Source organism: Rattus norvegicus, chromosome 4 (assembly GCF_021556685.1).
Source record: "Rattus norvegicus strain SHRSP/BbbUtx chromosome 4, alternate assembly SHRSP_T2T, whole genome shotgun sequence".
Taxonomy (NCBI): Eukaryota; Metazoa; Chordata; class Mammalia; order Rodentia; family Muridae; genus Rattus; species Rattus norvegicus.
Window position 1 is genome coordinate 156,002,772 of NC_141537.1, and position 25,314 is coordinate 156,028,085.

At 40.8% G+C, this 25,314-nt stretch overlaps 1 protein-coding gene across 8 annotated transcripts in view; it reads left to right on the top strand.

The window, feature by feature from the left end:
* Cecr2 (CECR2, histone acetyl-lysine reader) overlaps positions 1-25,314 on the top strand; it is a 108,143-nt gene that overhangs the window by 61,721 nt on the left and 21,108 nt on the right. For 4 of the 8 annotated variants that reach the window (XM_087658890.1, XM_087658891.1, XM_087658893.1 and 1 more), the window contains exons 3-8: positions 4,413-4,596; positions 5,952-6,091; positions 6,809-6,913; positions 8,880-8,929; positions 9,927-10,096; positions 17,736-17,819. In XM_087658890.1, the coding sequence (XP_087515016.1) occupies positions 4,413-4,596; positions 5,952-6,091; positions 6,809-6,913; positions 8,880-8,929; positions 9,927-10,096; positions 17,736-17,819 (733 nt within the window). The remainder of the gene's footprint in view (positions 1-4,412; positions 4,597-5,951; positions 6,092-6,808; positions 6,914-8,879; positions 8,930-9,926; positions 10,097-17,735; positions 17,820-25,314) is intronic. The other 4 variants (XM_087658892.1, XM_087658894.1, XM_087658895.1 and 1 more) reach the window with 1 other exon arrangement.

Here is a 25,314-nt window from a genome sequence, read left to right on the forward strand (position 1 = left end):
TTTCCATTGTTTTTGAAAGAATGAAAGGTGTCCATTTAGTTGTCATCTCTCCCAGGCCCCCTCCCCTCCAGTGGTGTAAGAGACCTCAGTGTCACAAAGATAGACACCTTGTCATAGGTTCTTTTAAAAACAACAACAACTTGACAAGATTGTTCAGTGGATGAAGCATTTGCCATGCAATCAAGAGGACTAGAGTTCAAGCCTCTAGACCTGTGCAGGGCAGACCTGCCTCTAGTCCCAGTTCTTGGGAGGCAGCACAAGTTGGCCAGCTAGACTAGCTGAATTGGTAGGCCGTGTTCAAGGGATAACTTTGGTATAGAATGTGGAGAACTATTGGAAAAAGCACCCTCATAGCACATGTACACACAAGCACACACACCATTATAACATTCATGAACACTACACAACAAGGGGGCCTGTGAATTTAGCCTTTTACAGTTAATATTAAAACACATTTTTGGGCTGTATATAGTAGCATACAGTTCCATTATTCAAGAGTCAGAGCTTGGCAGATCTTTGTGAGTTCCAGGATAGCCAGGATTATGAGATGAAGTACTTGTCCTTACTCATTGTTGAAGTGTATATTTTATTATGCAGGGGTCAGACATCTCCTCAAGTTGAGTAACCTTACCAGCTTCATTCTTTTTCAATGTGTATGGGTGTTTGGGCTCCTTGTAAGTCTATGCACCACATGTGTGCGGTGCATGGAGACTTGGTTCCTACAAGAGCAGCTAGGGCTCTTAATCCTTGAGCTATCTCTCCAGCTCTTGTTTTTACTTTTCAAAGGTTGATTTTGAGACTTGTGGATGAGGTCGAGTTGGTAGAGTGCTTGCCCAGCATATACAAAGCCTCATCTGCAGCAACATACAGATTGTCCGTGGCGGTATAGGTCTGCACTTCCAACACATGGGAGGTGCAGATGAAGGCAGCATCAGAGATCCAGGACCATCCTTAGTTACATATAGTGAGTTTGAGGCGAGCCCAAACTTAAGTAAATTAAGATTCTATTCCCTAAAAATGGGAAAAGATTGTTTTTATTATTTTAGTTCTCTGTATTTATTCACAATTTTACATTTAAAAATTTTTATTTGTGTGTATGTTTGTGAACACTCGTGATTGAAAGTCAAAGAACAACTTGAAAGAGTTTGTTATTTCCTTCTATCATGTGGGTCATGGGGCTCCAAACTCATGTCTTCAGGTTTGGCAGCTAGCAACTTTACCTGGTGAAGTGTCTTGTTGACCCCATCTACATAAAACTTTAAATTTAATATGTCATTCTCTAATGCTATAATCTTTGTTGTTCAGAGTTGTGATTCAAACCTAAGGTCTCTCACATGTTAGGCAAGTGCTTTGACAGTGAGCTATAACTCCAACCCCACTCATTTTTCTTAGGCTCTTTGTTTTTTGTATGTTCTGTCCTTTAATCATTATTTCTATATTTATATTATATTTTATGGGTAATCTGCTTTTTTAAAAGGTAAGGGTGTGTGTGTGTGTGTGTGTGTGTGTGTGTGTGTGTGTGTGTGTGTGTGTTACATGTGGATCATCCTAGAGGCCAGAAGGCATGGAATCTTCTAAAATTGGACTTAGAGGTGGTTATGAGCCATTGGATATGGACAGTAGGAACCACAATTAGGTCCTGTATATAAATAGTGCTCTTAACCACTGAGCTATCTTTCCAGCCTCCAATGGCTGCCTTTAAATTAAAATGTTTACTCTGAGTATAAAATAAATATGAGTGTATGTACAGATGCATTCGTTTGCGTATAGGCCAGAGGCTGAAAGTGGGGTGTCTTCCCCAATGTGTGTTTATTGTTTATACATCTGTGCGTATATGTGTGCGTGTGCATGCGCGCGCGCGTGTGTGTAAAAGACTACGCACACATATGTAAAGGATGAGTTCAAGAGCCTTTCTCCATACCTCTTAACTTTATATATTGAGACAGGGTCTCTTACCTGAACTTAGAGCTCGGTTATGGGATCTTTTAGCCAGCTTGATCATTCAGTCCCTTTTCTGCCTCCCACGTGCTGCATATACAGGCTGCCTGCCATAGGTGGGAGTGCTGGGAATATATACTCTGGTCCTCATTTATGTACTTTTGTGGGGAGGGTTTAAGAAAGCCCTGGCTAGGGTTGGGGATTTAGCTCAGTGATACAGCGCTTGCCTAGGAAGCGCAAGGCCCTGGGTTCGGTCCCCATCTCCAAAAAAAAAGAACCCCCCCCCCCCAAAAAAAAAAAAAAAAAAGACAGCCCTGGCTCTTCTGGAATTTGCTCTCTAGATCAAGTTGGCCTCGAACTCAGAGATCCCACCAAGTGCTGGGATTAAAGACGTGCCCTATTGCCTAGCATAGCAAGTACTTTACTTACAGAGACAGAGTCTCTCTGAACTTGAACTTGCTGACTCAGTCTGCCAAAATAGCAGCCCCAGGATCCTACCTGCTTACTTTTTACTACCTACCTACACTCACTTTTCTTCCATTGCCCTTTCAACATCCCACCCAGCTTTTATGTAACTGCTAGGGACCCAAAACTAGGTCCTTATGCTTGCACAGCAAACACTAGCCACCTAACCATTTCTCCAGTGTGCTCCGTTTACTTCGATTTGGTTATTTTTTTATTTGTTTTGTGCTAGGGTTCATTGATTTGTGGTATAATACAAAATGAGGAAGCCATCATATTCTCAGTTTTTTTCCACACCCAAACATACCTTATTCTTACTAGTTGCTTGGTTTTCCCTCCTCATTTCTCAGCATCACTCTTCTACTCGATTTTCATGGTATTATATATATTTGTATGTGTACATATGTGCAGGTGCTTGAAGCGGCCAGAGATATTAGATTCCCATAGATCTGGAGTTAAAGCTATTAGCCGCCTAATATGGGTGCTGGGAATTGAACTCAAGACCTCTGGAAGAGCAATATGAGTTATATTTTTGGCCTCTGGGACTTCCTAATAGTAGAATCATGGGATATTCTTTAGAATTAGGCTTCTGTCACTTAAATATAATATAAATATATAAATATAATGTTTATATAAATTATAAATTATATAAATATGTTTCCTATGTTTTATCATGAATCTCCCACCCACCCCCCCCCCCCAAAAAGTAAAAAATAAAGTGTCTTTCTCTGTAGCTCAGACTAACCTGCAATTGACATATCCTGCTAGCATAGGATAGCCCTAATCTACATAGGCCTAGCATAGGCCCTCAGTTCTCAACTTGCTGGTTGTGACCCCTTTTGTCTTTTAACAGCATCTCATATCAGATATTACACTTTATAACAGTAGCAAAATTACAGTTATAAAGTAGCTAAAGAAAAAGTTACGATTGTGGTCATCATCCCATAGGGAACTGTATTAAATGGTAGCAGCATTAGGATGGTGGAAAAGTGCCGATCTAGGTGATAATCCTCCTCTCAGCCACCTGAGTTCTGGTAGTGGAAGCACAAGCTACCAAGCCTGGCTTGCTTGCTTCATTTCTTTTTATGGGTAAATAATGCCTTGTGTGGCTATACATTGTAGTTCTCTGGGTTCATGGACAATCACATACAGTTTCTGTTTTCTTGTTGGTAGGAATGGTGTTGTTTTGAATTTTGGTGTGCACATTTTTGTGTTCTGTGTTATCAGTTCTTCTGAAGGTCCTAAGGTCATCCCAGCACCCACATGGCAGCTCACAACTGTCTGCTGACATCTTTTGTTTAGTGTGCAGATACAAATGCATACAAAGTACCCATGCATATAAAATAAATACATTAATAAAGGATTCTGAAAAATTATATACTATGGTTACATTAGAGTAACCTGGTATTAAGATGTTTGTCTGTACTTTTGCATCTTAACCTGAAATATAAGTAAATGCATTTGGGCAGACTTTTTTCCGTGAGGGTGTTTTGTATATATGCATACTGTTTTAAGTCATACCCCAATTCTAAAGCTCATATTTATAGGCACTCTGTGAGCTGCCTTAATAGTATGGACAAGCAATGAGACTATTGCCTGGATTTTGCATTTTATACCATTGACCGTGATTTCCCACCTGAAGTTTAGCGAGCGTAACATAACTAATTATATGAGAAAGCTTATCTTTGGGGTTTTTATAAAATGATAGTACATACTTCTTAAATGAAAGAGTTTCAATTTTTTTTTTAAGATTTATTTATTATAACACTGTAGCTGTCTTCAGACACACAAAAAGAGGACTTTATATCTCATTACAGATGATTCTGAGCCACCATGTAGTTGCTGGGATTTGAACTCAATACCCCTAGAAGAGCAATCAGCGCTCTTAACTACTGAGCCCTCTCTCCAGCCCGGGTTTCAAGTTCCTTTATAAACTGTCAACCTATCAGTTTCCTCTCTCTGTCTTCTGTTTTATATTGATGTATATATGTATTTGGGGCCATTTGATTTAGGCCTCAGACATTCCACAGCTACCTGGAAGATATCATCAACTACCGTTGGGAGCTTGAAGAAGGAAAGCCCAATCCTCTGAGAGAAGCCAGTTTCCAAGACCTTCCTCTGCGTACTCGAGTGGAGATCCTGCATCGCCTCTGTGATTACCGGCTTGATGCGGATGATGTCTTTGATCTTCTCAAGGTACCTGTCTAGCAAGCGCCTTTTCTAGAGAGTAAAAAGCCAGCATTTTGAATGTGAAAATTGAAAGTATCAAGAAGCAAGAGCTTAGCTTCTTCTTGGTAGTATTCGTGCTCATAATCAATATATACACCTATATATACAGCCATACCCACATGGCCACAGGAATGCCAGCTGTGCTGGGATATGGCTTTAAATTTTGGCTCAGATAAGAGAACCTACTTGTAGGTCTTCATACAAAACAGCAATGAATTTTTTTCTGTAATTAACAGTCAAACTATTCAGGGTGAGAAGTAATTTCTAATCCCACTAAGTCAGATGATTAAATGGAACAGTTCTTATTTGAGCTTTGTGCACAGACACATAAAAGTCATATAAGTTAATGTAGTCTCTGCTGAGCATTTGTGGTAACAGTGGGAAGGCTAGTGCATATCTGGCCCTGGAGTATTTTGGGAATTGTTTTGCTGGATCTCAGCTGGAATAAGTAAGGTGCTATGTTGGGTGAAAAGATGGCTCAGTGGTTCGGAGTCCTAGTCTTCCAGAAGACCCAATTTCAGTTCCCTTGCACCCACATTGGGTAGCTTACAATTGCTTGTAATTACAGCTTCATGGGATCCAATGCCCTCTTTTTTTCCTCCATGGTTACCTGAATGTATACGTACACATGAATTAAAAATTAACATTTCTTTAAAAGTTGCTGTGGGTTATGGCAAAGGTATAGTACAAAACTTCATGAAGCAAAGCTTTCAGAACATCTGGTTGATCTGGTTGGCAATTTGCATGATAGGGGCTCACACCTGTTGGGCCTCTAATGCCAGCACTTGGGAGACTGAGGCAGAAGGATTGTTGAGAGTATAAGGCTGTTTTGGCTTAGAGTGAGAGAAGTGTATTGAGAGTTCTGATTGTACTTGGTGTGACTGTCCTTCCCTTGACGTGAGTTCACATAGATAGCAATTCTAAACCATAGTCTGATTCCTCTTTTTGTGTGAACTAACTGTGGAAGCCATGGTTGGGTATAGGGAACATCTAAAATTTCTTCACCTTGTTCATCATAGAAGGTAATGCCTTGCCATTTTGTTCTGCCTTGTATTTCATCTGCACGATAGAAAATTGCATAAAGCACACTGGCATTTTAAAATATGAGGTGTATCTGAGTATAAATTTTGAGTTGAGTTGGGGATTTAGCTCAGTGGTAGAGCCCTTGCCTAGGAAGCGCAAGGCCCTGGGCTCGGTCCCCAGCTCCGAAAAAAAGAACCAAAAAAAAAAAATTTTTTTTTTTTTTTTAGTTGACTATTTAGTTTGCTCCTCTTTCTTGTTTTTACTCATTTTTTTCAAATCTGCTTTCCTCTTCTGCATAGGGTCTGGATGCAGACAGTCTCCGAGTTGAACCTCTAGGTGAAGACAATTCAGGTGCCCTCTATTGGTACTTTTATGGGACACGAATGTACAAAGAAGACCCAGTACAAGGAAGGTCCAATGGAGAACTCTCTTTGAGCAGGTACTGTCTCTGATGTCAGGGTTGTGAAAACTGCTCTGTTAAAAATGCTATGAAAGTTAATGTATCAGAACAATACAAAACTTTCCTTTTTTCCAATGCAATAATTAGTTGCCTGCAACAGAATGGTAAAGAGTTTCATACTGAAATACAAAGGAATTACTTTATAGCCTCTGCCACAAGACTGGTGAAAAATAGTGTGATTGGAGCATGGAGAAGCTGCAGACAAGCACCTGCACGGTCACAGGCTGTGTAAAGCAGCAGTCGTTGAGTAGCCTTTTCCTATTAGGATTATTAATCTGCTTTCAGGCTCCACAACCCTATGGCAGAATCTCATAGGATGCAAAGTGTGGCCTTGGATTAAGTGCTTCTTAAATAAGCAGCGGCCTTATTCCTGAGGCATCTAGAGTGATGCTCTGGTTTACTGAGACTTATTTACTATTGTGAACAGTACTTGATATTATAACAGTACTTAGGAAGGTGTTAGGTTGTTTTTAATACAGTAAATGTCAGTTTGCTTTGATTCCACATTTTGATTTTGGTTCCACATTTTGATAATCCTTATGGAAAAGAAATTGCTCTATTTCCTGTTTCTTCTATTTTTGCATAATCCAGTTTTGTATCCCTGTAGCAGAAAACACTGTAATTACTAATACAGAAATCATACTAAGTTGTTAGTACTATGCCAGAACATTTCTATTTAATGATACTGTTTCTTAGGGAAAGTGAAAGGCAAAAAAATGTCTCAAATGTTCCTGGAAAAACAGGCAAAAGAAGAGGAAGGCCTCCAAAACGAAAAAAACTACAGGAGGAGATTATATCCAGGTACGAAATCTCATTGGTCCATTTTCATAGACTCATACTGTAAGGAACCTTAGTTTCACCTCATATTTATTATTTATTTGTGCATGAAGGAGGTCATGGTGTTTGTCTTTCATGTATGTCTGTGTGATGGAGTCGCCTCCACTGGACCTTGAATTGATAGACCAATGTGAGCTGTACTATATGGGTGCTGGGAATTAAACCCAGGTCCTCTGGAATAGCAGCCAATACTCCAGTTACTGAGCCACTCTCCAGCTCCTCAGCCTGCTTTTATCTTTTTAACAATAATGTTTTATTTTTTGAGATTGTCATTATGTCATTTCCCCCTTCCCTACCTCCAAACCTCTTCTTGTGTTCTGTCTGTCTGTCTGTCTAAATTGCTTTTATTTTTTTTACAGTCCAGTCATTATCCTCCTCCAGGTCTGGCCTCCCACAGTCCCTCATCCCTCTACCCTGTCTCCAAGAAGAGGTCCCCATCCTCACCTCATCCGTACCCCTTTGCCAGGCCTCCCCACTGTCTAAGCACTGAGGCCAAACCAGGCAGTCCTGCTGTATATGTGTCGAGGGACTCATACCAGCTAATTGTTCCTGTCTAAAAGAACTGCAGGGACGAAAATGGAGAACAGACTGAGGGAAAGGAGGTCCACTGACAGGTCCAACTTGGGAGCCATCGCAATGGGAAGCTCCAAGGCCTGGCATTATTACTGATGCTATCTATGGTGCATTTACAGACAGGAGCCTAGCGTGGCCCAAAAAGCAGCTAGCTGAGACAGATGCAGATACTTACACCTAACCAATGGACTGAAGCCAGGGACCCCTGTGGTTGAATTAAGGAATGGCTGGAAGAAGCTGAGGAGGAGAGTAACCCCATAGGAAGACCTGCAGTCTCAACTAACCTGAACCCCTGAGATCTCTGAGACACGCAGCCTGCTTTCTTATAGAAGCTAAGACCACCATCTCAGGGATGGCACCACTCACAATGGGCTAGAAAATGTCCTACAGCCAGACCTTAATGAAAGCATTTCCTCAATTGAGGTTCCATTCTTTTAGATAATATTAGCTTGTGTCAAGTTGACATAAAAACTAGGCAGCAAACTGGCTTTGCTTTTTCTTCAAACTAGAGCCTTAACCATTTCTAGTAACAGAATGAAAGCCTGTTCTCACAAGTTTAGAAGTTCTACTTAATTTAGCTATCCTTTCAGTAGCAATTTCAGTTATTTCTTTTTCTTTTCCCTCTCTTACCTAAAAGGAAAAAGTCCTGTGCAGAGGCAGGAGTATCCTAAGTTCTAGGCTAGCCTGGACTCCATAGCAAGCAAGGGTATAATCAAAAGAAGGTGGTAATGGGAAGGATTCTTAAAATCACATGGCTATTACATAAGATCTGTTAAACTTAAGCAGATTACAACTGCCTATTTCTTCTTAGTGGCATTTTGGAAGACATCCTGAAGTTACTTGAGACCTATATATTGAGCATTTGTTTACACAGTCAGAAATCCTTTTAACTACCTTAATGTTGGGAAGGTAGAACTATTGTATTGGTATTCATGGGCTTATACTACCCTCTACTGGCAAGTGTCCGTCTGGAGCAGAGGCAGTGCAGTTTCATAGCCCATGTTCTTACCATCTTCCTTAGATAAGGGTAACTTAAGCTTCTCCTTTCCAGCATAGCTTGGAGTCACAGAATGAGGGCACCAGGTTGTGACTACCATTTTTCTCTTCATTGTGGTGCTGCCATAACCTTGAGACTTAGCTCACTTAGCTCTCAGTACTCCCGTTTTCTGCATTAAGCCTACCCTTCATTCTAATATTATTTCTCTTTAGAATTATTCATCCTAACTTTGAATTCTAACTTTTGACTCCAGCCCCAGCCACCATTATGTTTACTGGGTCCATTCCTGCAAGAAAGACCAAACCAATATGGCTTGTAATCGTCTTGTTTTAAATGTTTCCTCTTTTTCCCGTGTTTCAGTGAAAAGCAGGAAGAAAACTCCTTGACATCTGACCTACAGACAAGAAATGGTAACAATGATTTTTATTGCTGTTCCTCAACCTGATTCCTACACTCAGTCATACAATGTATTAGGATGATTCCACTGTCTTAAATTTTTTGTTCCCTATTTCATATCACACACACACACACCCCTTCTCACAGACACTTAGCATGAGAACTAGTTCTGTTCTGTCCCTTGCAACAGCATATTAAAGACTCAGACATTTGGGTACACATACACACATTAGATTTTATTTATAACTTTATTTTTTATTATTATCATTTTTAGTTTTTTTTCAGACAAAGTGTTTCTGTGTAAAGCCTTGGCTTTCTTGGAACTGAGTCTATAGACCAGGCTGAAACCTGCCTCTGTTTTCCAAGTGCTGAGATTAAAGGAATATGCCACATCTGATCTCTTGATTAGGTCTTAATTCTTTAATCCAAATGCTTTGAATATGGAAGGAAATAACCAATTTTTGTAGTATTGTAAAAGAGATAAGACATACATTTCAACAGTCTCAGTTTCAAAACCATTTTTCTAGAAAATAATACATTTTTAACCATTTCTAGAATATTAAAATTTTCTTTAAATCACAATAGTTTGAGTTTTTGCTAGGCACTTGTCTAGTTTTAGAAACTATGATAGTAATAGAAAAATCAAAATCATCACAGCACTTGGGAGGGAGAGGTAAGTGAGTTTAAAACCAGTCTAGTCTATATAATGAGACCTTTTCTTTCTTTCTTTTTTTTTTTTTTTTAAAGTACGTATTATCGTGTAGACATTAGGTAAAGTGCTTGCCATCCCAATTGCTTTCAGGGCTGAGGCAGGACAATTATTTGGTCTCTGGAGTTCAACACTTTCATGGGCAACATATATTGAGATACTATCTTAAAAAAGAGTGCATTATCAGACTTTAGTAGATGTTTTCCCCCCATGATTCCTTTGTTTGAGTCATGACCCAGGGTAATAGGAACAAAAAAGTCTAGTGCAGGCACTATTTTAGTGACTCTGTCATTTTTCTGTAGGATCCAGAGGGCCAGGCCAAGGTACTTGGTGGCTCCTGTGTCAAACAGAAGAAGAATGGAGACAGGTCACTGAGAGCTTCCGAGAGAGGACCTCTCTCAGAGAGCGGCAACTCTACAAGCTCCTCAGCGAGGACTTCCTGCCTGAAATCTGCAACATGATTGCCCAGAAGGTAAAGCCTCCCTGCTGCTCAGGTCTCACTCTGTTCCTGATAGGACTGGATGTTGATGTAGAGCTCACCTGCCTGCTTTCCTTATCCTGGGTGTCGTTTATGATGTTTCCCTTTCCTCTGGAAGTCCCAGGTCCAACACCGGTGATCTTTAAAATGGCTTTTTGCAACCTGGAACCAGCTTTCTTTTTTTCTATAACTATCGTTAGGCCTGAGTCTGCTCTCACCTACACCCCAAGAAATACAATCATTTTAGGACTTAACCTATTTCTCCCTCACAGTGTCAGCCTTTGGACATTTGTCCTTATGGATCTGTGCCAGTTCTTCCTGATTGCACCCGAGCTGTTTGTGGTTTCTCTGACTTGAGTGTAAACTCTATGAGCTATATTATTTCAGTTACACACACCCTGTATATATAATAACATTTTTATCACCACCACCACCCCCCTCCCCCACCCCACCCCCACTTTGGCTGGTGTTTAAAATTGTGGTTCGAGATTTAGAAGTGTATGCTTCTTTTGCAGAGATCCCAAATTCGGTTCGGTTCCCAGCACCCATGTTAGGTGACTCCCAACTAACTATTTGTAACTCCAGCTCTAGGCTCTCCAAAATATCCTGAACTCTGTGGGTACTTCACTCATGTGCACTCTGGTCTGTTCTCTATATGTTTCTCTCTCTCTCTCTCTCTCTCTCTCTCTCTCTCTCTCTCTCTCTCTCTCTCTCTCATACACACACACACACACACACACACACACACACACACACACTCTTTGTTGTTAAGCCCCACTTAATGCTCTATCTAGTGACACTTGAGTTCTGGGGTTCAATGATTTATTCCTTAGTAATTTTATTTATTTATATTATACGTTGATAAAACCCCCCTTCTAGGTCATCCTCTCTTATACTTCTTACTCATTGAAGCCCTTCTTCCCAACATAGCTGTCTTCTTTTGTGTTTTATGGTTTTCTTCTTTTGTGTTTTATGGTTTTGGGTTTTTGGTTTTTTGTTTGTTTGTTTTTGTTTTGTTTTGTTTTGGTTTTGTTTTGTTTATGACCCACTCACTACATTAGAGTTCCTTCATTGAATAGAGGTTTATTTAATTGAGCAACAGCGGTTTGTCACTGGCTCTACCACCCATGCTTATGGCTCTCCTTCAGGTAGGGATTGATAGATACAGTGACATGCTCTTGGAGAAAACAGGTCTGTTCCCCCAGCCATCCCCCCCCACCCCCATACACACACTAGGTATCAGGTGGCAATAGCTCCTTAGTTAGGAGTGGGACTGTGTTTGTTTCTCCTTCTCAGTGCTTAGATTTCATTGATGCCATTGATTCTATCTGCTTGTTAATACTAGCATGTGAGAGCTACATCCACACCAAGTGAAAAGCACGTTATAATCCATCAAGTCAAAGCTAAACCTAGACTATGATGTTAATAATGCTGTTTTCAAAGCCCTCGTCGGATATAATAAAACACCAACAAATTTGTTTTTGAAAAACAAATCAGTGGTAGGGCCTTAAGTGGGGTAGGCAAATGTTCTCCTCACTGAGCTGTAACCAAAGCCTCTGACCAAAAAGGAAAATAGACTGTAAACCCGAAAACTGAGGAAGTTTCCTACAGTTGCTGGATGACTGGATTAGGTCGTCAGGACCCTCTGCCATCCATTTAGACGACACATTCCCACATACCAAATTGTTTACAGCCTATCCAGGTACCTGTGTTTAAAATTTTAAAAATCACTGAAAATAAATGCATTTATTGTACCAACAATTTTTTTTAAAGATTTATTTATTTATTTATTTTGTATATGATTACACTGTAGCTGTCTTCTGACACACCAGAAGAGGGCATCAGATCTCATTACAGATGGTTGTGAGACACCATGTGGTTGCTGGGATTTGAACTCAGGACCTCTGGAAGAGCAGTCGGTGCTCTTAACCACTGAGCCATCTCTCCAGCCCTGTACCAGCAATTTTATCAATAGTCTTAGAGTTCTACTTAGTGTATGGGGGGAGGTCTTTAAAATGTTAGTATTTTCAAATTTTAAGAGCTATCTATTCTTAGAAGGAAAGCCTAAATTTACATCCAAGGGAGTAATCATTACATTCTGAGCCAGTTCCCAGCCTAAACTAAGTTTTCTCCAAAGCAGAATTGAATCTATGTAAATACTGTGACAAACTTAGTGTACTGGCTTCTATCTAATTCCAAGCATTGGGACTCAGAGGCAGAAAAAAGACCGATGACAGTTTGAAGCCAACCTGGGCAAAATAAGGAGACCTTGTGAAGGACAAACAGTAGGCAGCTACTGTTGTAAAACTGAACCAGTGTATGGGAAGCCTCCACAGGACTCCACTGACTAGTTCTTCAGACAGAGTTAGAGAGAGAGTATTCTTTTTTTTTTCTTTTTTTCCTTTTCTTTGGAGCCGGGGACCGAACCCAGGGCCTTGCACTTGCTAGGCAAGCGCTCTACCACTGAGCTAAATCCCCAACCCCGAGAGAGAGTATTCTATAGAGTAGGTTTTCGCTATACTTGGCATGTAGCACTTGGGTTATATTCAGAATACTGTAATATTTTCATGAGCATCTCTCTGTACATTGTATTGGTAATTGTAATAACATTTCTCCCTTTTCTTTCTCCAAATTCTCCCACATACCCCTTTCTGCTCTTCTTCAAATCATGGTGCCTTTACTTTTTCATTAACATTTCTAAATACAGCACTCTTGGTCCACACAGTGTTACCTGTATGTTTTCATAGCTGAGTATTTTGCACCAGACAACCAGTTGGTGTGCTCTTCCCTGGGGAGAACTGCCTCTCCCACTCACAGTTTCCCTCACTTGCATGTGGTTCTTGTCTGCTCTGGGTTTGGTTTCCAAACAGGGAGGGTAATGAGACTAGATGAGAAGACGGACCCTCAGTGTTGCCCAGCCACATGGAAGGAAGGCCCTGTTAATAATACACAGCTGGGAAAAAAGCTCTTACTGCTCTTAAAGACCTACATTCCCAGGTCGCCTACATACTCCAGCCTGTAAAAACACAAAAACATATACACACCCCAAGGCCATGTATACTTTGAGGCACAATTACTTGTAATTGCTAAAAGAGAGTAGGATGTCAGGTGAGTCCCAGCCTCATTATATACCAGAATATTAATAGACCATACATGGGGCTGGGGATTTAGCTCAGTGATAGAGTGCTTACCTAGGAAGCGCAAGGCCCTGGGTTCAGTCCCCAGCTCCGAAAAAAAAAAAAGAACAAAAAAAAAAAAAAAATAGACCATACACGTCTCAGGCTTCAGCTTACAGCTTTTCTGATTTTTTAAATGTTTTTATGCATATGGATTTTTGCCTGCATGTAAGTCTGTGTACCTGTGATCGATGCCCATGGCAGTTAGATTCCCTGCAACTGGTAAGTTATGGCCATCATATGATGGTAGGAGGTGAGCCACCCCTAGCCTCTGGGTTTTTTTGGGGGTGCTGGGGGTAGGGTTGTTTTGATATAATCTTGCTATGTATCTCTGGCTGGCCCTTGCCTTTTATTTGCTGGGATTAAAGTTATGCACCACTAAGCCCAAGTCTTACTAAGCCGTGCTTATACACACATGCATGCACAATAAGTAATAGGATGTAATTTTAAAATTTAAACCATTGTGCCACTGAGATTGTTTAGTGGGTAAAAGCCCTTACTGCATAACCCTAGCAACTAGAATTCACATCTTGGAACCTACTGTGGAAAGCAAAAAATAACTCCTAAAGGTCATCCTCTGACCTGTACATGTATGTTCACAACCTTCCACACAATAATAACTTAAAAATAAAACATCGTTTTAATACAGTGAAGCTGGGGAACACAACTGACTCTGGGTGACAGAGGCAGGAGAATTGTCAAAAGTTCACAGACACCCTGGTCTACACAGCAGGATCATGCCAGCCAGGGCTCTAGTGCTGAGACCCTGTCTTAAACCTTCTCCAGCCTTCTCCCATGAAAACTGTTAGTCTTGAAAATTTGCATGTGAAATTGGGGTAAAGGAAACAAAGGGGCTTAACTCAGCAGTGTTTTTGACTTTCATGTGAATCTAAGAGATTATTTTTACTGAAAACAAATCAAAACTTGAAGACCAGATGAAAGTTTAAGAGGTGGTTACTCCAATAGGGCTCAGAAAACTTACCTATTTATTTGCTTGAACTGGCTCTTCATTTACCATATCCTATCCTAGTTCAGAAATTAGTTAACAGTGAAAAGTATCTGTCAAATTTGAAAATTGAAAGATTTATGAATACAAAAGAACCTGATACAAATAGTAGTTAAAATCACCCCTGAGCACTGTGTACAGAAGAAGGACAAGCTGAATGGCGGTCGTGGTGAGGACTGAAAGAGATTGCTTGCTCTTCGGGTCAGGTCTTGCTGTGCTCTGGTAACCCTGTGTCCTAACTTTTCTGATTAGCAAAGTAAACTACTTTACACAGAAGCTTTTATAGGAATTAAAAGTCCCATTCATTCCTTCTATTGTTTATGATATTTGTTAAAGAGTGGATCTCACTATATCCCTGACTGGCCTGAAACTCAGAGCTCTTTCTTCTGCCTCCCAAGTGCTGGGATCAAATGTTTGTGCCACCATGTACAGCAACGTCTGTATTAACAAAATAAAGCCAAGTAGAGGGAAGACTTGTTAGATCTAAGGACATAGAATAGTGAACTTTAAATGTTTAGTCTCTTTGCTTCAGAGCATTTACTGTTCTTAGAGAGGTTCTAAGTTTACTCCCTACACCCACATCAGGCAGCTCACAACCAGTTATGATTACAATTCCAGGGGGTGTGGTGCCCTCTGGCCTCCATAGACACTTAAAGAAGTAAGTAGTGTATAAATTCATGCAGGCACATACATAAATTTTTAAAAATATTTTTTTAAAGTTTTAAAGTTTTTTAAAGTTTTAAAGTTTTAAAGTGGAGGTGTAAGGTGGTCTGCTTTGAATATGTAAAAGGTAATCTTTTTTTTTCTTAATTAAAATTAAGCCAGCATGTGATATCACAGGTTTCCATTACTCAAGAGGCTGAGATTAGAGGATTGCTAGAAGTTCTAGTCCCTCCTGAACTTCATAACAAAAAAGGACAGAATCTACTCTTGTGATTACATGCTGAAAGTGAAGTAGGAATGGAAGAATAAGTTTGCACATGGATCAGCTGCAATGTCTATGGACCAATGTACTCTTCCTATTATGTCAGGGCTATGAGGTGTTATAATGATAAGTAAATTATATGAAGTAAATTATATGGTCACTATATGAGCCCATGCCACTTCAGCATACAAATGCTCTGAGGAGGTTCTTTATTCCTGCTCCACAGGTATATTCTTTAGTAACTGACGATATGTGACATCTTCCTGAAGCATCTAATGTAGACTAAATTACTCTTTTTTTAAAGATTTATTTATTTATTATGTAGAAGTACACTGTAGCTGTCTTCAGACACACCAGAAGAGGGCATCAGATCTCATTACAGATGGTTGTGAGCCACCATCTGGTTGCTGGGAATTGACCTAGAAGAGCAGTCAGTGCTGAACCATCTCTCCAGCCCCTGACTAAATTATTCTCACTCTTCAACTTTTGCTGAATAAATATTAGGTATAATACACTTTTACACAAACATAATCAGAGTGTCAATAAAAGCAGATGGTGGGATCACCTCATGATAGTAAAACATTGCTTTGGACAACATTAAGAATTTAAAACCTTATTTTCCAAAGATTAGTTGGTTTACATGCTAACCTATTGACACACAGGTTTTTAGAGTTGTAAATTATTTTTGTCCAGCAAAAAAAAAAAAAAATACAGCTAATACCAATATTTAGGGTCTACAGAGTTGCTGGAGATTATCCAGGGATTTATCCTGACATTAACTTAAATGAACCAGTTTCTCTTAAGTTCTGTTTGTCACCCACCTTTTTTTGCTGTTTGTTTTGTTTTTATTTAGTATAATAAAACATTTGACACATATTCACTTTGGTGAATGGTGGCTTATCAACAGTAGGAACTTGGTAACTGCATGTATGTTCATTGTCTCCATAAAAGCTGATACTAGTTGGGTGTGACGATGCACAGATTTTATTCCAGCATTCCTAGCATTTGAAGTGCAGAAGTAGTCAGCTTTCTGTGCATGGGAGGGAGGAGCTGATAGTAATATATGCAGGAAACAACCACCCTTATATCAAGAATAGCATCTTTCATCTGAAGTAACTAAGTTGGTGTGAGACTGGTGTTATCTCCTTGTGATATTTGCATTGCAAATTGGCAAGGTTTCCTTTACCAACAGTGATGTGTTGGGTTTATATCTTAGGTTAAGACATACACCTACCGGAATTGAGAGCATTAATAAAAGAGATGCATACAAGCCTGTTGTGGAGACTGGGGAGCTCTTAATAGGGTAGATCATGATATCTTTGGTACTTGTGATTGTTTTTGTTCTGCGAACTGTTCATTCCGATTCAGAAACAGAAAAGCTGTATTTGCAGCGTGTCTAAGCTATCTGAACCAGTCCTTGTTGACAGCTTTGTTGTTCTTTTTGATTGTTCCTTACTTTACTTATTCTTGAAGACTTGGTATTAAACGTTTCTTTTTTTTTTTTTAAAGATTTATTTATTCATTATATATAAGCACACTGCAGCTGTCTTCAGACACACCAGAAGAGGGCATCGGATCCCATTACAGATGGTTGTGAGCCACCATGTGGTTTCTGGGAATTGAACTCAGGACCTCTGGAAGAGCAGTCAGTGCTCTTAACCCCTGAGCCATCTCTCCAGCCCCGTATTAAACGTTTCTTGAACCAAATCCACTCCACCCCTACCCCACTGTGCACGGGTGCATGCAGGGAGATTGTGTGTGCTCGTGGGCCCAGAGTTTGTTTACTTTTTAATTTTCTATTAAATTTTCCTTCAGTTGTGTGTGCAAGTGTTCATGTGTGTCACAGTGCATGCACCGTGTGGGTTTCAAGAATCAAAGTCAGACTTCATAACAGGTGTTACCCTCTGGACCAGGTGGCTCCTGCCCACCTTTTAGTGGCTCATCTGACCTCAGATGCTCCTGATGCCTCTTTCAGAGTCATTCCCTTAGGTGAATGTGATAAAATACAATGTTTGCTTTGTCATTTGAAGAGGCCTTTTTTCTTTCTTTCTTTTTTCCTTTTCAGTTTTTGTGTTTGCTTTTTTGGGGGCAGGGGATTGTTGGGGTAAGTGAGTTTGTTTTCTTGATATTGTGTATGGGTGTTTTGAGACAGTGTCCTCCAGTGTGCCTAGGCTTGGTTGAGACTCAGAATCCTCTTCCCTTAGCCTCTCACATCCAGTCAAATAGTTTTCCTAAAGTTGAGACATCTTTTGCTAGTGATGAAGATTTTCATAGGAAATGCTTGCTTGTCAGTGGGTTTTGAGTTGTTACTTGTTAAGTAAATGTATTAGCTCAGTACCCTACCCAGCTGAATAGTTGTTTTCCCTTATCATCCTAAAAAATAAATAGAAGACAGCTTTGGCCACCCACTCTATAAATTAGTTACTGGTGTGCCTCAGTGGCCATTCTGCTGGTTGTAGTTGCAGCAGCGGTAGCTGAGAACACCCTAATCTATCTTTTCCTTTCTTTTCTTCACTTCTAACTTAGGGAAAACGTCCACAGCGCACAAAGCCAGAGTTGCAACATAGGTTTATGTCTGACCACCTGTCCATCAAATCCACCAAGCTAGAGGTGAGTGTTTGAGAGTAAAAAGGTGCATTGAAAAGGATAGTTCATGTCATGTCACATGCTTTTCTATTCCTATTTTGTCCCTTGCCCTTTAAAATATTCTAAATCTCAAATATTTGTTCATTATTATATGTATAGCTTTTCTGGGAAAAGAAGTTAGAAAATGGGAGATCAGGGGACATTCCTTTTTACCTTACAGTGTTCTTGGGTGACATACACAATTTAATCTAAGGTAGAGATGAGTGACAAGTTCTGTAGTAGATACAAGAAGTTGGTGAATACAAAGGGGGAAAAGTGAAGCCAGGCAAAGAAAGGGGGTTTAGGCAAACAGATGTTTGTCTTTAGTATGTAGGGTGGCTGGGATTCTTACGGTGCGCAGTGGGTGTGAAATTAAAGCCTGAGGTCTTTCTCAAAACAGGAGCCATGTGAAAAAATGCTCTAAGGCAGAAAGTGCATTAGTATGGTCAAAGAACAGTATATCTATGTGGATGGCAATGTGAGCCATGTTGATATATGGTGGTAAAATGTAGACCTGGCTCTCTACTGTCTTCAGTAGGAAAGAAAAACAAGTTAGTTATGTGCAGCTGGCTCAGGCAAGATGAGCTGATTAAGAGGGAAACGCCTGCCCAGGAATCTAGTTGATCACTGTTTACTAGAGCAGGAGAGAGGTTGTGTTTTATCAAAGGAGAGACTTCATCAGCTGGGAATCTGGGTGCAGTATTGGGTGGCACAAATGTCGGGGCAAAAACTAGATAAATAGTACTAAGTATTCTTTCACAGAGCACCTAAGAGCCAGGTTTGCTTGAGGTTTTGACTGGCACACATTAGGTGCTCATGGTTTGAACTATCATCCTGCTTTGGGAGATGGCAAGTGTATTTTATTCACTGAGCTGACTGGTGACCATACATGTATGACAAGAGGAAGTGGAGAGTGAAGTGTCTCTGCTCAGGAAGGAGGCCCGCTGCATCTGTCTTGAAGCTTTTAGGGCATGTGCTAGCCTGCTTTGTTTGGAAAGCCTAGCTAGCCATCACATTCCCCCTTGCAGCTGTCCATCTCCTTAGACACTCTGTACCACTGCATGTGTAGTCAGCTGAGTGGTCACACAGAGCTTTATCTCAGGTACAGTTGTTTTGCTCTGTCACCATGCCATGTGCTCCCTTGTGAATTTGGGGCATTCTCTTTTGCCTTGAGATTATATTTTTGTGGCACTTAATGAAAGTGCCAACATGAAACCTTGTGCTCTTTGTAATTTTTTATTTAGGGAAAATGTAGTAGAATATTCCTATAGTCCCCCCTACTGCAGAAAAGGAAGTTCAGGAGGATCATAAATTCAAGGTCAACCTGGAGTGAAATTTTCTCAACCGTCTCTCTCCCTCGAATTATAGAGAATAATTCTTGTGATTTTACAACTCTGTTTTGGATTTTTAAAAACTATGTCCTGCTTATTTATGTAGGCTAGGCTTGTTTAAACTCACAACTTTGCCTCAGACACCTGAGTGCTAGGAGGTGCACACCACCACTTGTGCCTCCATTAAAACCTTAATATGTAAGGGTAAAACCTTACAATGACTGGCTTGCCACCTCCGCCCCGATAGTCTTAGTTGCTGGTACCCAGTTTGATTCTGAGTAGTTAACAGCTCCTCTAGCTGGCTCAGTTTGTTACCTTGAAAACGCTTTCAGCTTATTGCTTTTGGAGTCCTCTGTGCTTTAATTCACACCTCAGATTGCCTGGCAGTCTGAATGCCTCTGAATGATTGCCTCTTACCCCCCTCCCCCCAAGTAAAACCCATTTCCTTTTTAGAGGGGTTGTTTTCAAATTCTGTTGTTTAGTTTGAAGTAAAGGAAACTACCTGATGTAGACATTTTGGAGTTTGTGTTGTAATTAGCATCCTAGAGAAACTGAATTGGTTTATGACTGTCTGCAAAGCAGAAACTCTCTTGTCTTCTGATGCCTTTTCTGTGTGCAGGCATCAACCACCCAGTAGTCCAATCACCTCAGAATGTCTTAATTCTGCAGACATTGATAAACTGGGGATTAGGGCTGTTGACGTGTCTTTGTTAGTAGACCCTACTGGGTGTCTAGAGAACAGTTTATGATGGTGCAATCTCAGATGTGCTCCTTGTGGCAAGAGTAAATCTGAGCCCATGTGTTGGGATACAGAGCTTGGGCACTGTTTCAACTAGAGTTTCCTAATAATTCCTCGGAGAATTTCACAGTGGCTCCTTGTTAGCATCTTATTAAAATGCCTTCATGATTCTAATAGGTCTCTTTCTTACTTATAAGGCATGTAGATATCGACCAAAAGCTTTTGTTTTTATGAGACAGGGTCTCATTAGGAAGCTGCAGTTGTTCTGGAACTCAAAATATAGCCCATGGTGGATTTGAACTTTCAATGATTTTCTTGCCTCAGCCTCCTGTGCTACCACACCCAGCTGGCTCTTTTACAAGGGAAAATATTACAGTCTAAGAGAGTTAGAAAGGCCGATAGCCAAGCACTTGCTGCTCTTGCTGGAACCAGAGTTTGGTTCCCAGGACCCACACTGGAGAACTCACAACCACCAGCTGTAGGGAATCAGATGCCCTCTTCTGGCCTTCACTTACATATATGCTTGCTTTTTTTTTTTTTTTTTTTTTTTTTTTTTTTTTTTTTTTTTTTCCAGAGCTGGGGACAGGGCCTTGCGCTTGCTAGGCAAGCGCTCTACCACTGAACTAAATCCCCAACCCCTATATGCTTTCTTATACAGAGACACATAAGTCAAAATCTTTTTGGCCAGGCATGTTGACACATATCTTTTAGTCCCAGCTCTTGGGAAACAGATCTCTATGAGATTGAAGCCAATCTAGGCTACATAAGAGAATTCTAGGATAGCCATTGTGAGACCATGTCTTAAATAACAGCATGACATCACACATACACAGTGGTTGATATTTTGTTTTGTTTGTTGTACCACTTTTTGTTTTCTTTAACCTTTTACTTGAATTTATTTACATTTCAAATGTTATCTTCATTCCTGGTTTCCCCTCTGGAAATCCCTTATCCCCCTGCTTCTATGAAGTTGCTCACCTACTACCTGCCCACTCTCTCCAGGCTTCCAGCCTGGCATGCACTGGTGTATTGATCCTTCACAGGACCAAGGACCTCCCCTCCCATTGATGCAGTACCACACATGCAGCTGGAGCCATGGGTTGCTCCATGTGTACTCTTTGGTTGGTGGTTTAGTCCCGGGAGCTCTGGGAGGTCTTGTTGGTTGATATTGTTGTTCTTCCTATGGGGTTGTAAACCTCTTCAGCTCCTTCAATTCTTCCCCTAATCCCTCCATTGGGGACCCTCTTCTCAGTCCAATTGTTGGCTGCAAGCATCCACCTCTGTATTTGTCAGGCTCTGGCAAGCCTCTCAGAAGACACCTATATCAGGCCCGTCAGCATGCACTTCTTGGCATCCACAATAGTGTCTCGTTTTGGTCATTGTATATATGATGGATCCCCACGTGGGGCAATCTCTGGATTGCCTTTCCTTCAGTCTACTCCACACTTAGTCTCCATGTTTCCCCCTGTGAGAATTTTGTTCTCTTCTAAAAAGGACTGAAGCATCCACACTTCTTGATTTTCATTTGATCTGTAAATTGTATCTTGTGTATTTTGAGATTTTGGGCTAATATCCACTTAACGGTGAATACATATCGTGTGTTCTTTTGTGATTGAGTTAACCTCACTCAGGATGATATTTTCTAGTTCCATCTATTTGCCTAAGAATTTCATGAAGTCAATTGTTTTTAATAGCCGAGTAGTACTCCATTGTGTAAATGTACCACATTTTCATTCCTATTATTATTTAAAAAAGACTGCTATGAAAATAGTCAAGCATGTGTCCTTATATTTTGCAGCATCTTTTGGGTTTATATGCTCAGGAGTGGTATAGTTGGGTCCTCAGATAGTACTATATCCAATTTTCTGAGGAACTGCCAGACTGATTTCCCAGTTGTTGTACCAGCTTGCAATCCCACCAGCAATGGAGGAGTGTTCCTTTTTTTCACATCCTTGCCAGTATCTGCTTTTACCTGAGTATTTAGATCTTAGCTATTCTGACTGGTGTGAGGTGAAATTTCAGGGTAGTTTTGATTTGCATTTCCTGGTGACTAAGGATGTTGAACATTTCTTTATGTATTTCCAGGCCATTTAATATTCCTCAGTTGAGAATTCTTAGTTTAGTTTTGTACCCCATCTTTTAATAGGGTTATTTGGTTCTCTGGAATCTTAAACTTCTCGAGTTCTTCGTTTGTATTGGATATTAGTCCTCTATAGAGGATTTAGGATGTATTTCTTCTTTAAAAATAAAATGCTCTTTTTAAACATCTATTTATTGAGTTCTAGTAGTGGGGTGTTTGTGTGCTACAGAATCATTGGAAGATCAGAGGAAAACTAGAGGGTGTCCATTTTCTTTTCCTACCATGTGGGCTCCCTGGGTTGAACCTAAGATTGTCAGGCTAAGTGACAAGCACTTTTACTCACTGTCAGTATCTTGTGTATGTCAGGTTGGTCTCACACTACATATTTGAGGATGACCTTAAAGCCTTGCCTCTATCTCCTGAGTGCTGTAATTACAAGCCTGCACCTCCAGGCTTAGTTTAGGTGATGCTGGGGAATTGCAGCTGTTCATTCTCTTGGAATGAAATAATTCCTTTTACTCAGGCTCCCAATTTCTGTCTTTCCACTATAGTCACTTATGTCTTGCACATAACATTGCCTTGAATGCATGGTAATGGTCAATCATGTTATCAGTGGTGTGACTTTACTAGAAGGTGAAATAAGAACCCAGGAAATAGGCTAGCAGTGTAGGGTTACTGGTAGAGTGCAGGAAGGGTACCTGGCTGTTGCAGTTTGCTTTCTATTTCTGGGATAAATACCATGACCAAAAGCATCTGGGAAGCAAGGGCATTATATCTTACAGCCTGTAATCCATCATAAAGGAATCAGGGCAGGAGGTCTAGGCAGGAACGGAGCAGAGGCCATGGAAGAGTGCTCCTCACTGACTGCTACTTTGTGCCTCACTCAGCTTGTTTTCTTTCTTTTTTTTTTTTTTTTTTTTTTTTTTGGTTCTTTTTTTCGGAGCTGGGGACCGAACCCAGGGCCTTGCGCTTCCTAGGGAAGTGCTCTACCACTGAGCTAAATCCCCAACCCCTCAGCTTGTTTTCTTATACAGTGCAGGACCCCAATCCGGGGTGGTACTGCCCATAGCAAGTTGGTCCCTCCCACATTAATTATTAATCAAGAAAGTGCCTCAGGGACTTGCCTACTGGCAGTGTGATAGAGGTAGCCCCATAAGCAAGCATCCTGCCTCCTAAATGACTTGCTTATGTTGAGTGAACGAAAAGCTAACATGGACAGTGACAGTAGGAGGCCGTGACCAGAAGTCCCATACTGAAAGACATGTCCATGGCAGTTATCAGGAAGCAGATTGTTTTGAAATTCTAGAGCACTTTGTCTCATCTGCAGAGGTTCTTTGTCAATATACAGTGTTATATGAACCACCTTGTGAACTCTTTTCTTGGGAAAAGAAAATACACATTTTATTTTGGTTTGACCTTGACTTTATGAGGTCAGATCTTGTGTGGCCCAGTTCGCCTTGAAGTAAAGCTAAAAGAATTTAAGTTATAAAATGACAGTGAACTAGCGAGATGGTCTGTTGAGTAAAGGCACTTGCCACCAAACCTATTGACCTGATTTCAGTCCCTGAGACCCATATGGTAGAAGGAGAGAATCGACCTCTCAGGTTCCACATCCATGCTATAGTACAGTTGTGCCCTCGTACACACAGTAAATAAGTAGGTACATTGCCGTCAAGCCAAGCGTGGCAATCGGTCTGAACCTAACACTTGGGAGGTGGCAGCAGAAGGACCAGGAGTTCTGGGCAAGCCTAGACTGAGACTTGATCTCAAGCAAAATCATTAAGGCAGCCTTTGAAAGATCTACTCACTCCCCAGACAAAATCACATCCAAACTCTGAATCAATTGTCCGTCTAAATTTTTTTTCCAAGGGAGCTAAAGAGATGATACAACAGTTAGAGTGCTTCCTGCTCTGCCATGAGGTCTCAGTTGAATTCCCAGCACCCATGTGGGGAATTCCAGCTTTGGAACCTGCAACACTCTCTTCTGAGAGCATCCTTGTACACACATACATTCACTCACATAGACATAGCACACATAAAAAAAAAATGTAAGTCTTTAAAGTGGTTTCAAGAACTACAAAAGCAAGGAAATGAATAAAAGAATTTCAATCAAGGGGTTGGGGATTTAGCTCAGTGGCAGATAGCAAGCGCAAGGCCCTGGGTTCGGTCCCCAGCTCTGAAAAAAAAAAGAAAGAAAAAAGAAAGAAAGAAAAAAAATTTCAATCAAAAGCAATGGAATGTTAAATGTTAACTTCTCTAACCAGCCATCTGCATTCATCTTTGTCCCCAAAGCAAAGACCACTTGAACAATTTCCAGTCTAACACTTGAGACAATTGGCTGTAGAAGATTCTTAAGTCTAAAAACAAGCATCACATTCTCAATTTGGTTATACTTAGTTCTTTTGTTGACACCTAGATTATTCTTCTGTTACTGAAATTGGTCATGACCCCACACCCACACTATGTATTTGAGGATGACCTTGAACTTTACAGATGCTTGTCCAGAATGCAAGGATTCCATCCCCTCCTCTGCCTAAACCCAGGCATGGTAGCACATGCCTGTAATCCCAGCATTTGGGAGATGGGCACAGGAGAATCAGAAGTTCAAGGCCATCTTCAAATGCATAGTACGTTTGAGGTCAGCCAGGGTAGAGACATCAACTACAGATTGCTCAGTCGGTAAAGTGTTTATGTCATAAACTCGAGTACTTCTCTTTAATCCCTGACACAAAGTTGTGGAACATGGTAACATGCACCATAATTGCAGCATTGGGCTAGTGAGAATAGGAGGATTTCTGGGGCTCCTATTTCTGGGGCTCCCTCGACAGCAGATCTGGCTAGCTGGTGAGCTCCAAAACATGAGAAATCCTAATCCAAAGAAAGTAGATGGTATCTCAGGCACATGTGTATACACATATGCCACACGGTAGTGCATACTTTTAGTCCCAGCACTCAGGAGGCAGAGACAGGTGGATCTCTCAGTTCAAGGACAGCCTGGTCTGAAGAGCAAGTTCTTGGACAACCAGTGAACAGTAGAACCCTTTTGTGGGGTATTTGGCTTGTGGGGAGGACAAAACTGAGTTGGAGCATTAATTTGAGGGCCTGGACTCCATTGAAAGTTTCAGGCTACCTTATACTATAAGATAAAATTCTCTCCTCTCCTCATAACCCCTTCCCTCACCCCACCCTCACCCCCCCAAATGCCAGAAGGTTAACCAGGTGTGGTAGCACACAACTTAATTCCAGCGGACAAGATCTCTGTCAAATTGAGGCCAGCCTAGCCTTCATAGAGACCCTATCTCCCCCCCCCCCCAAAGAAAGGGGGGGACT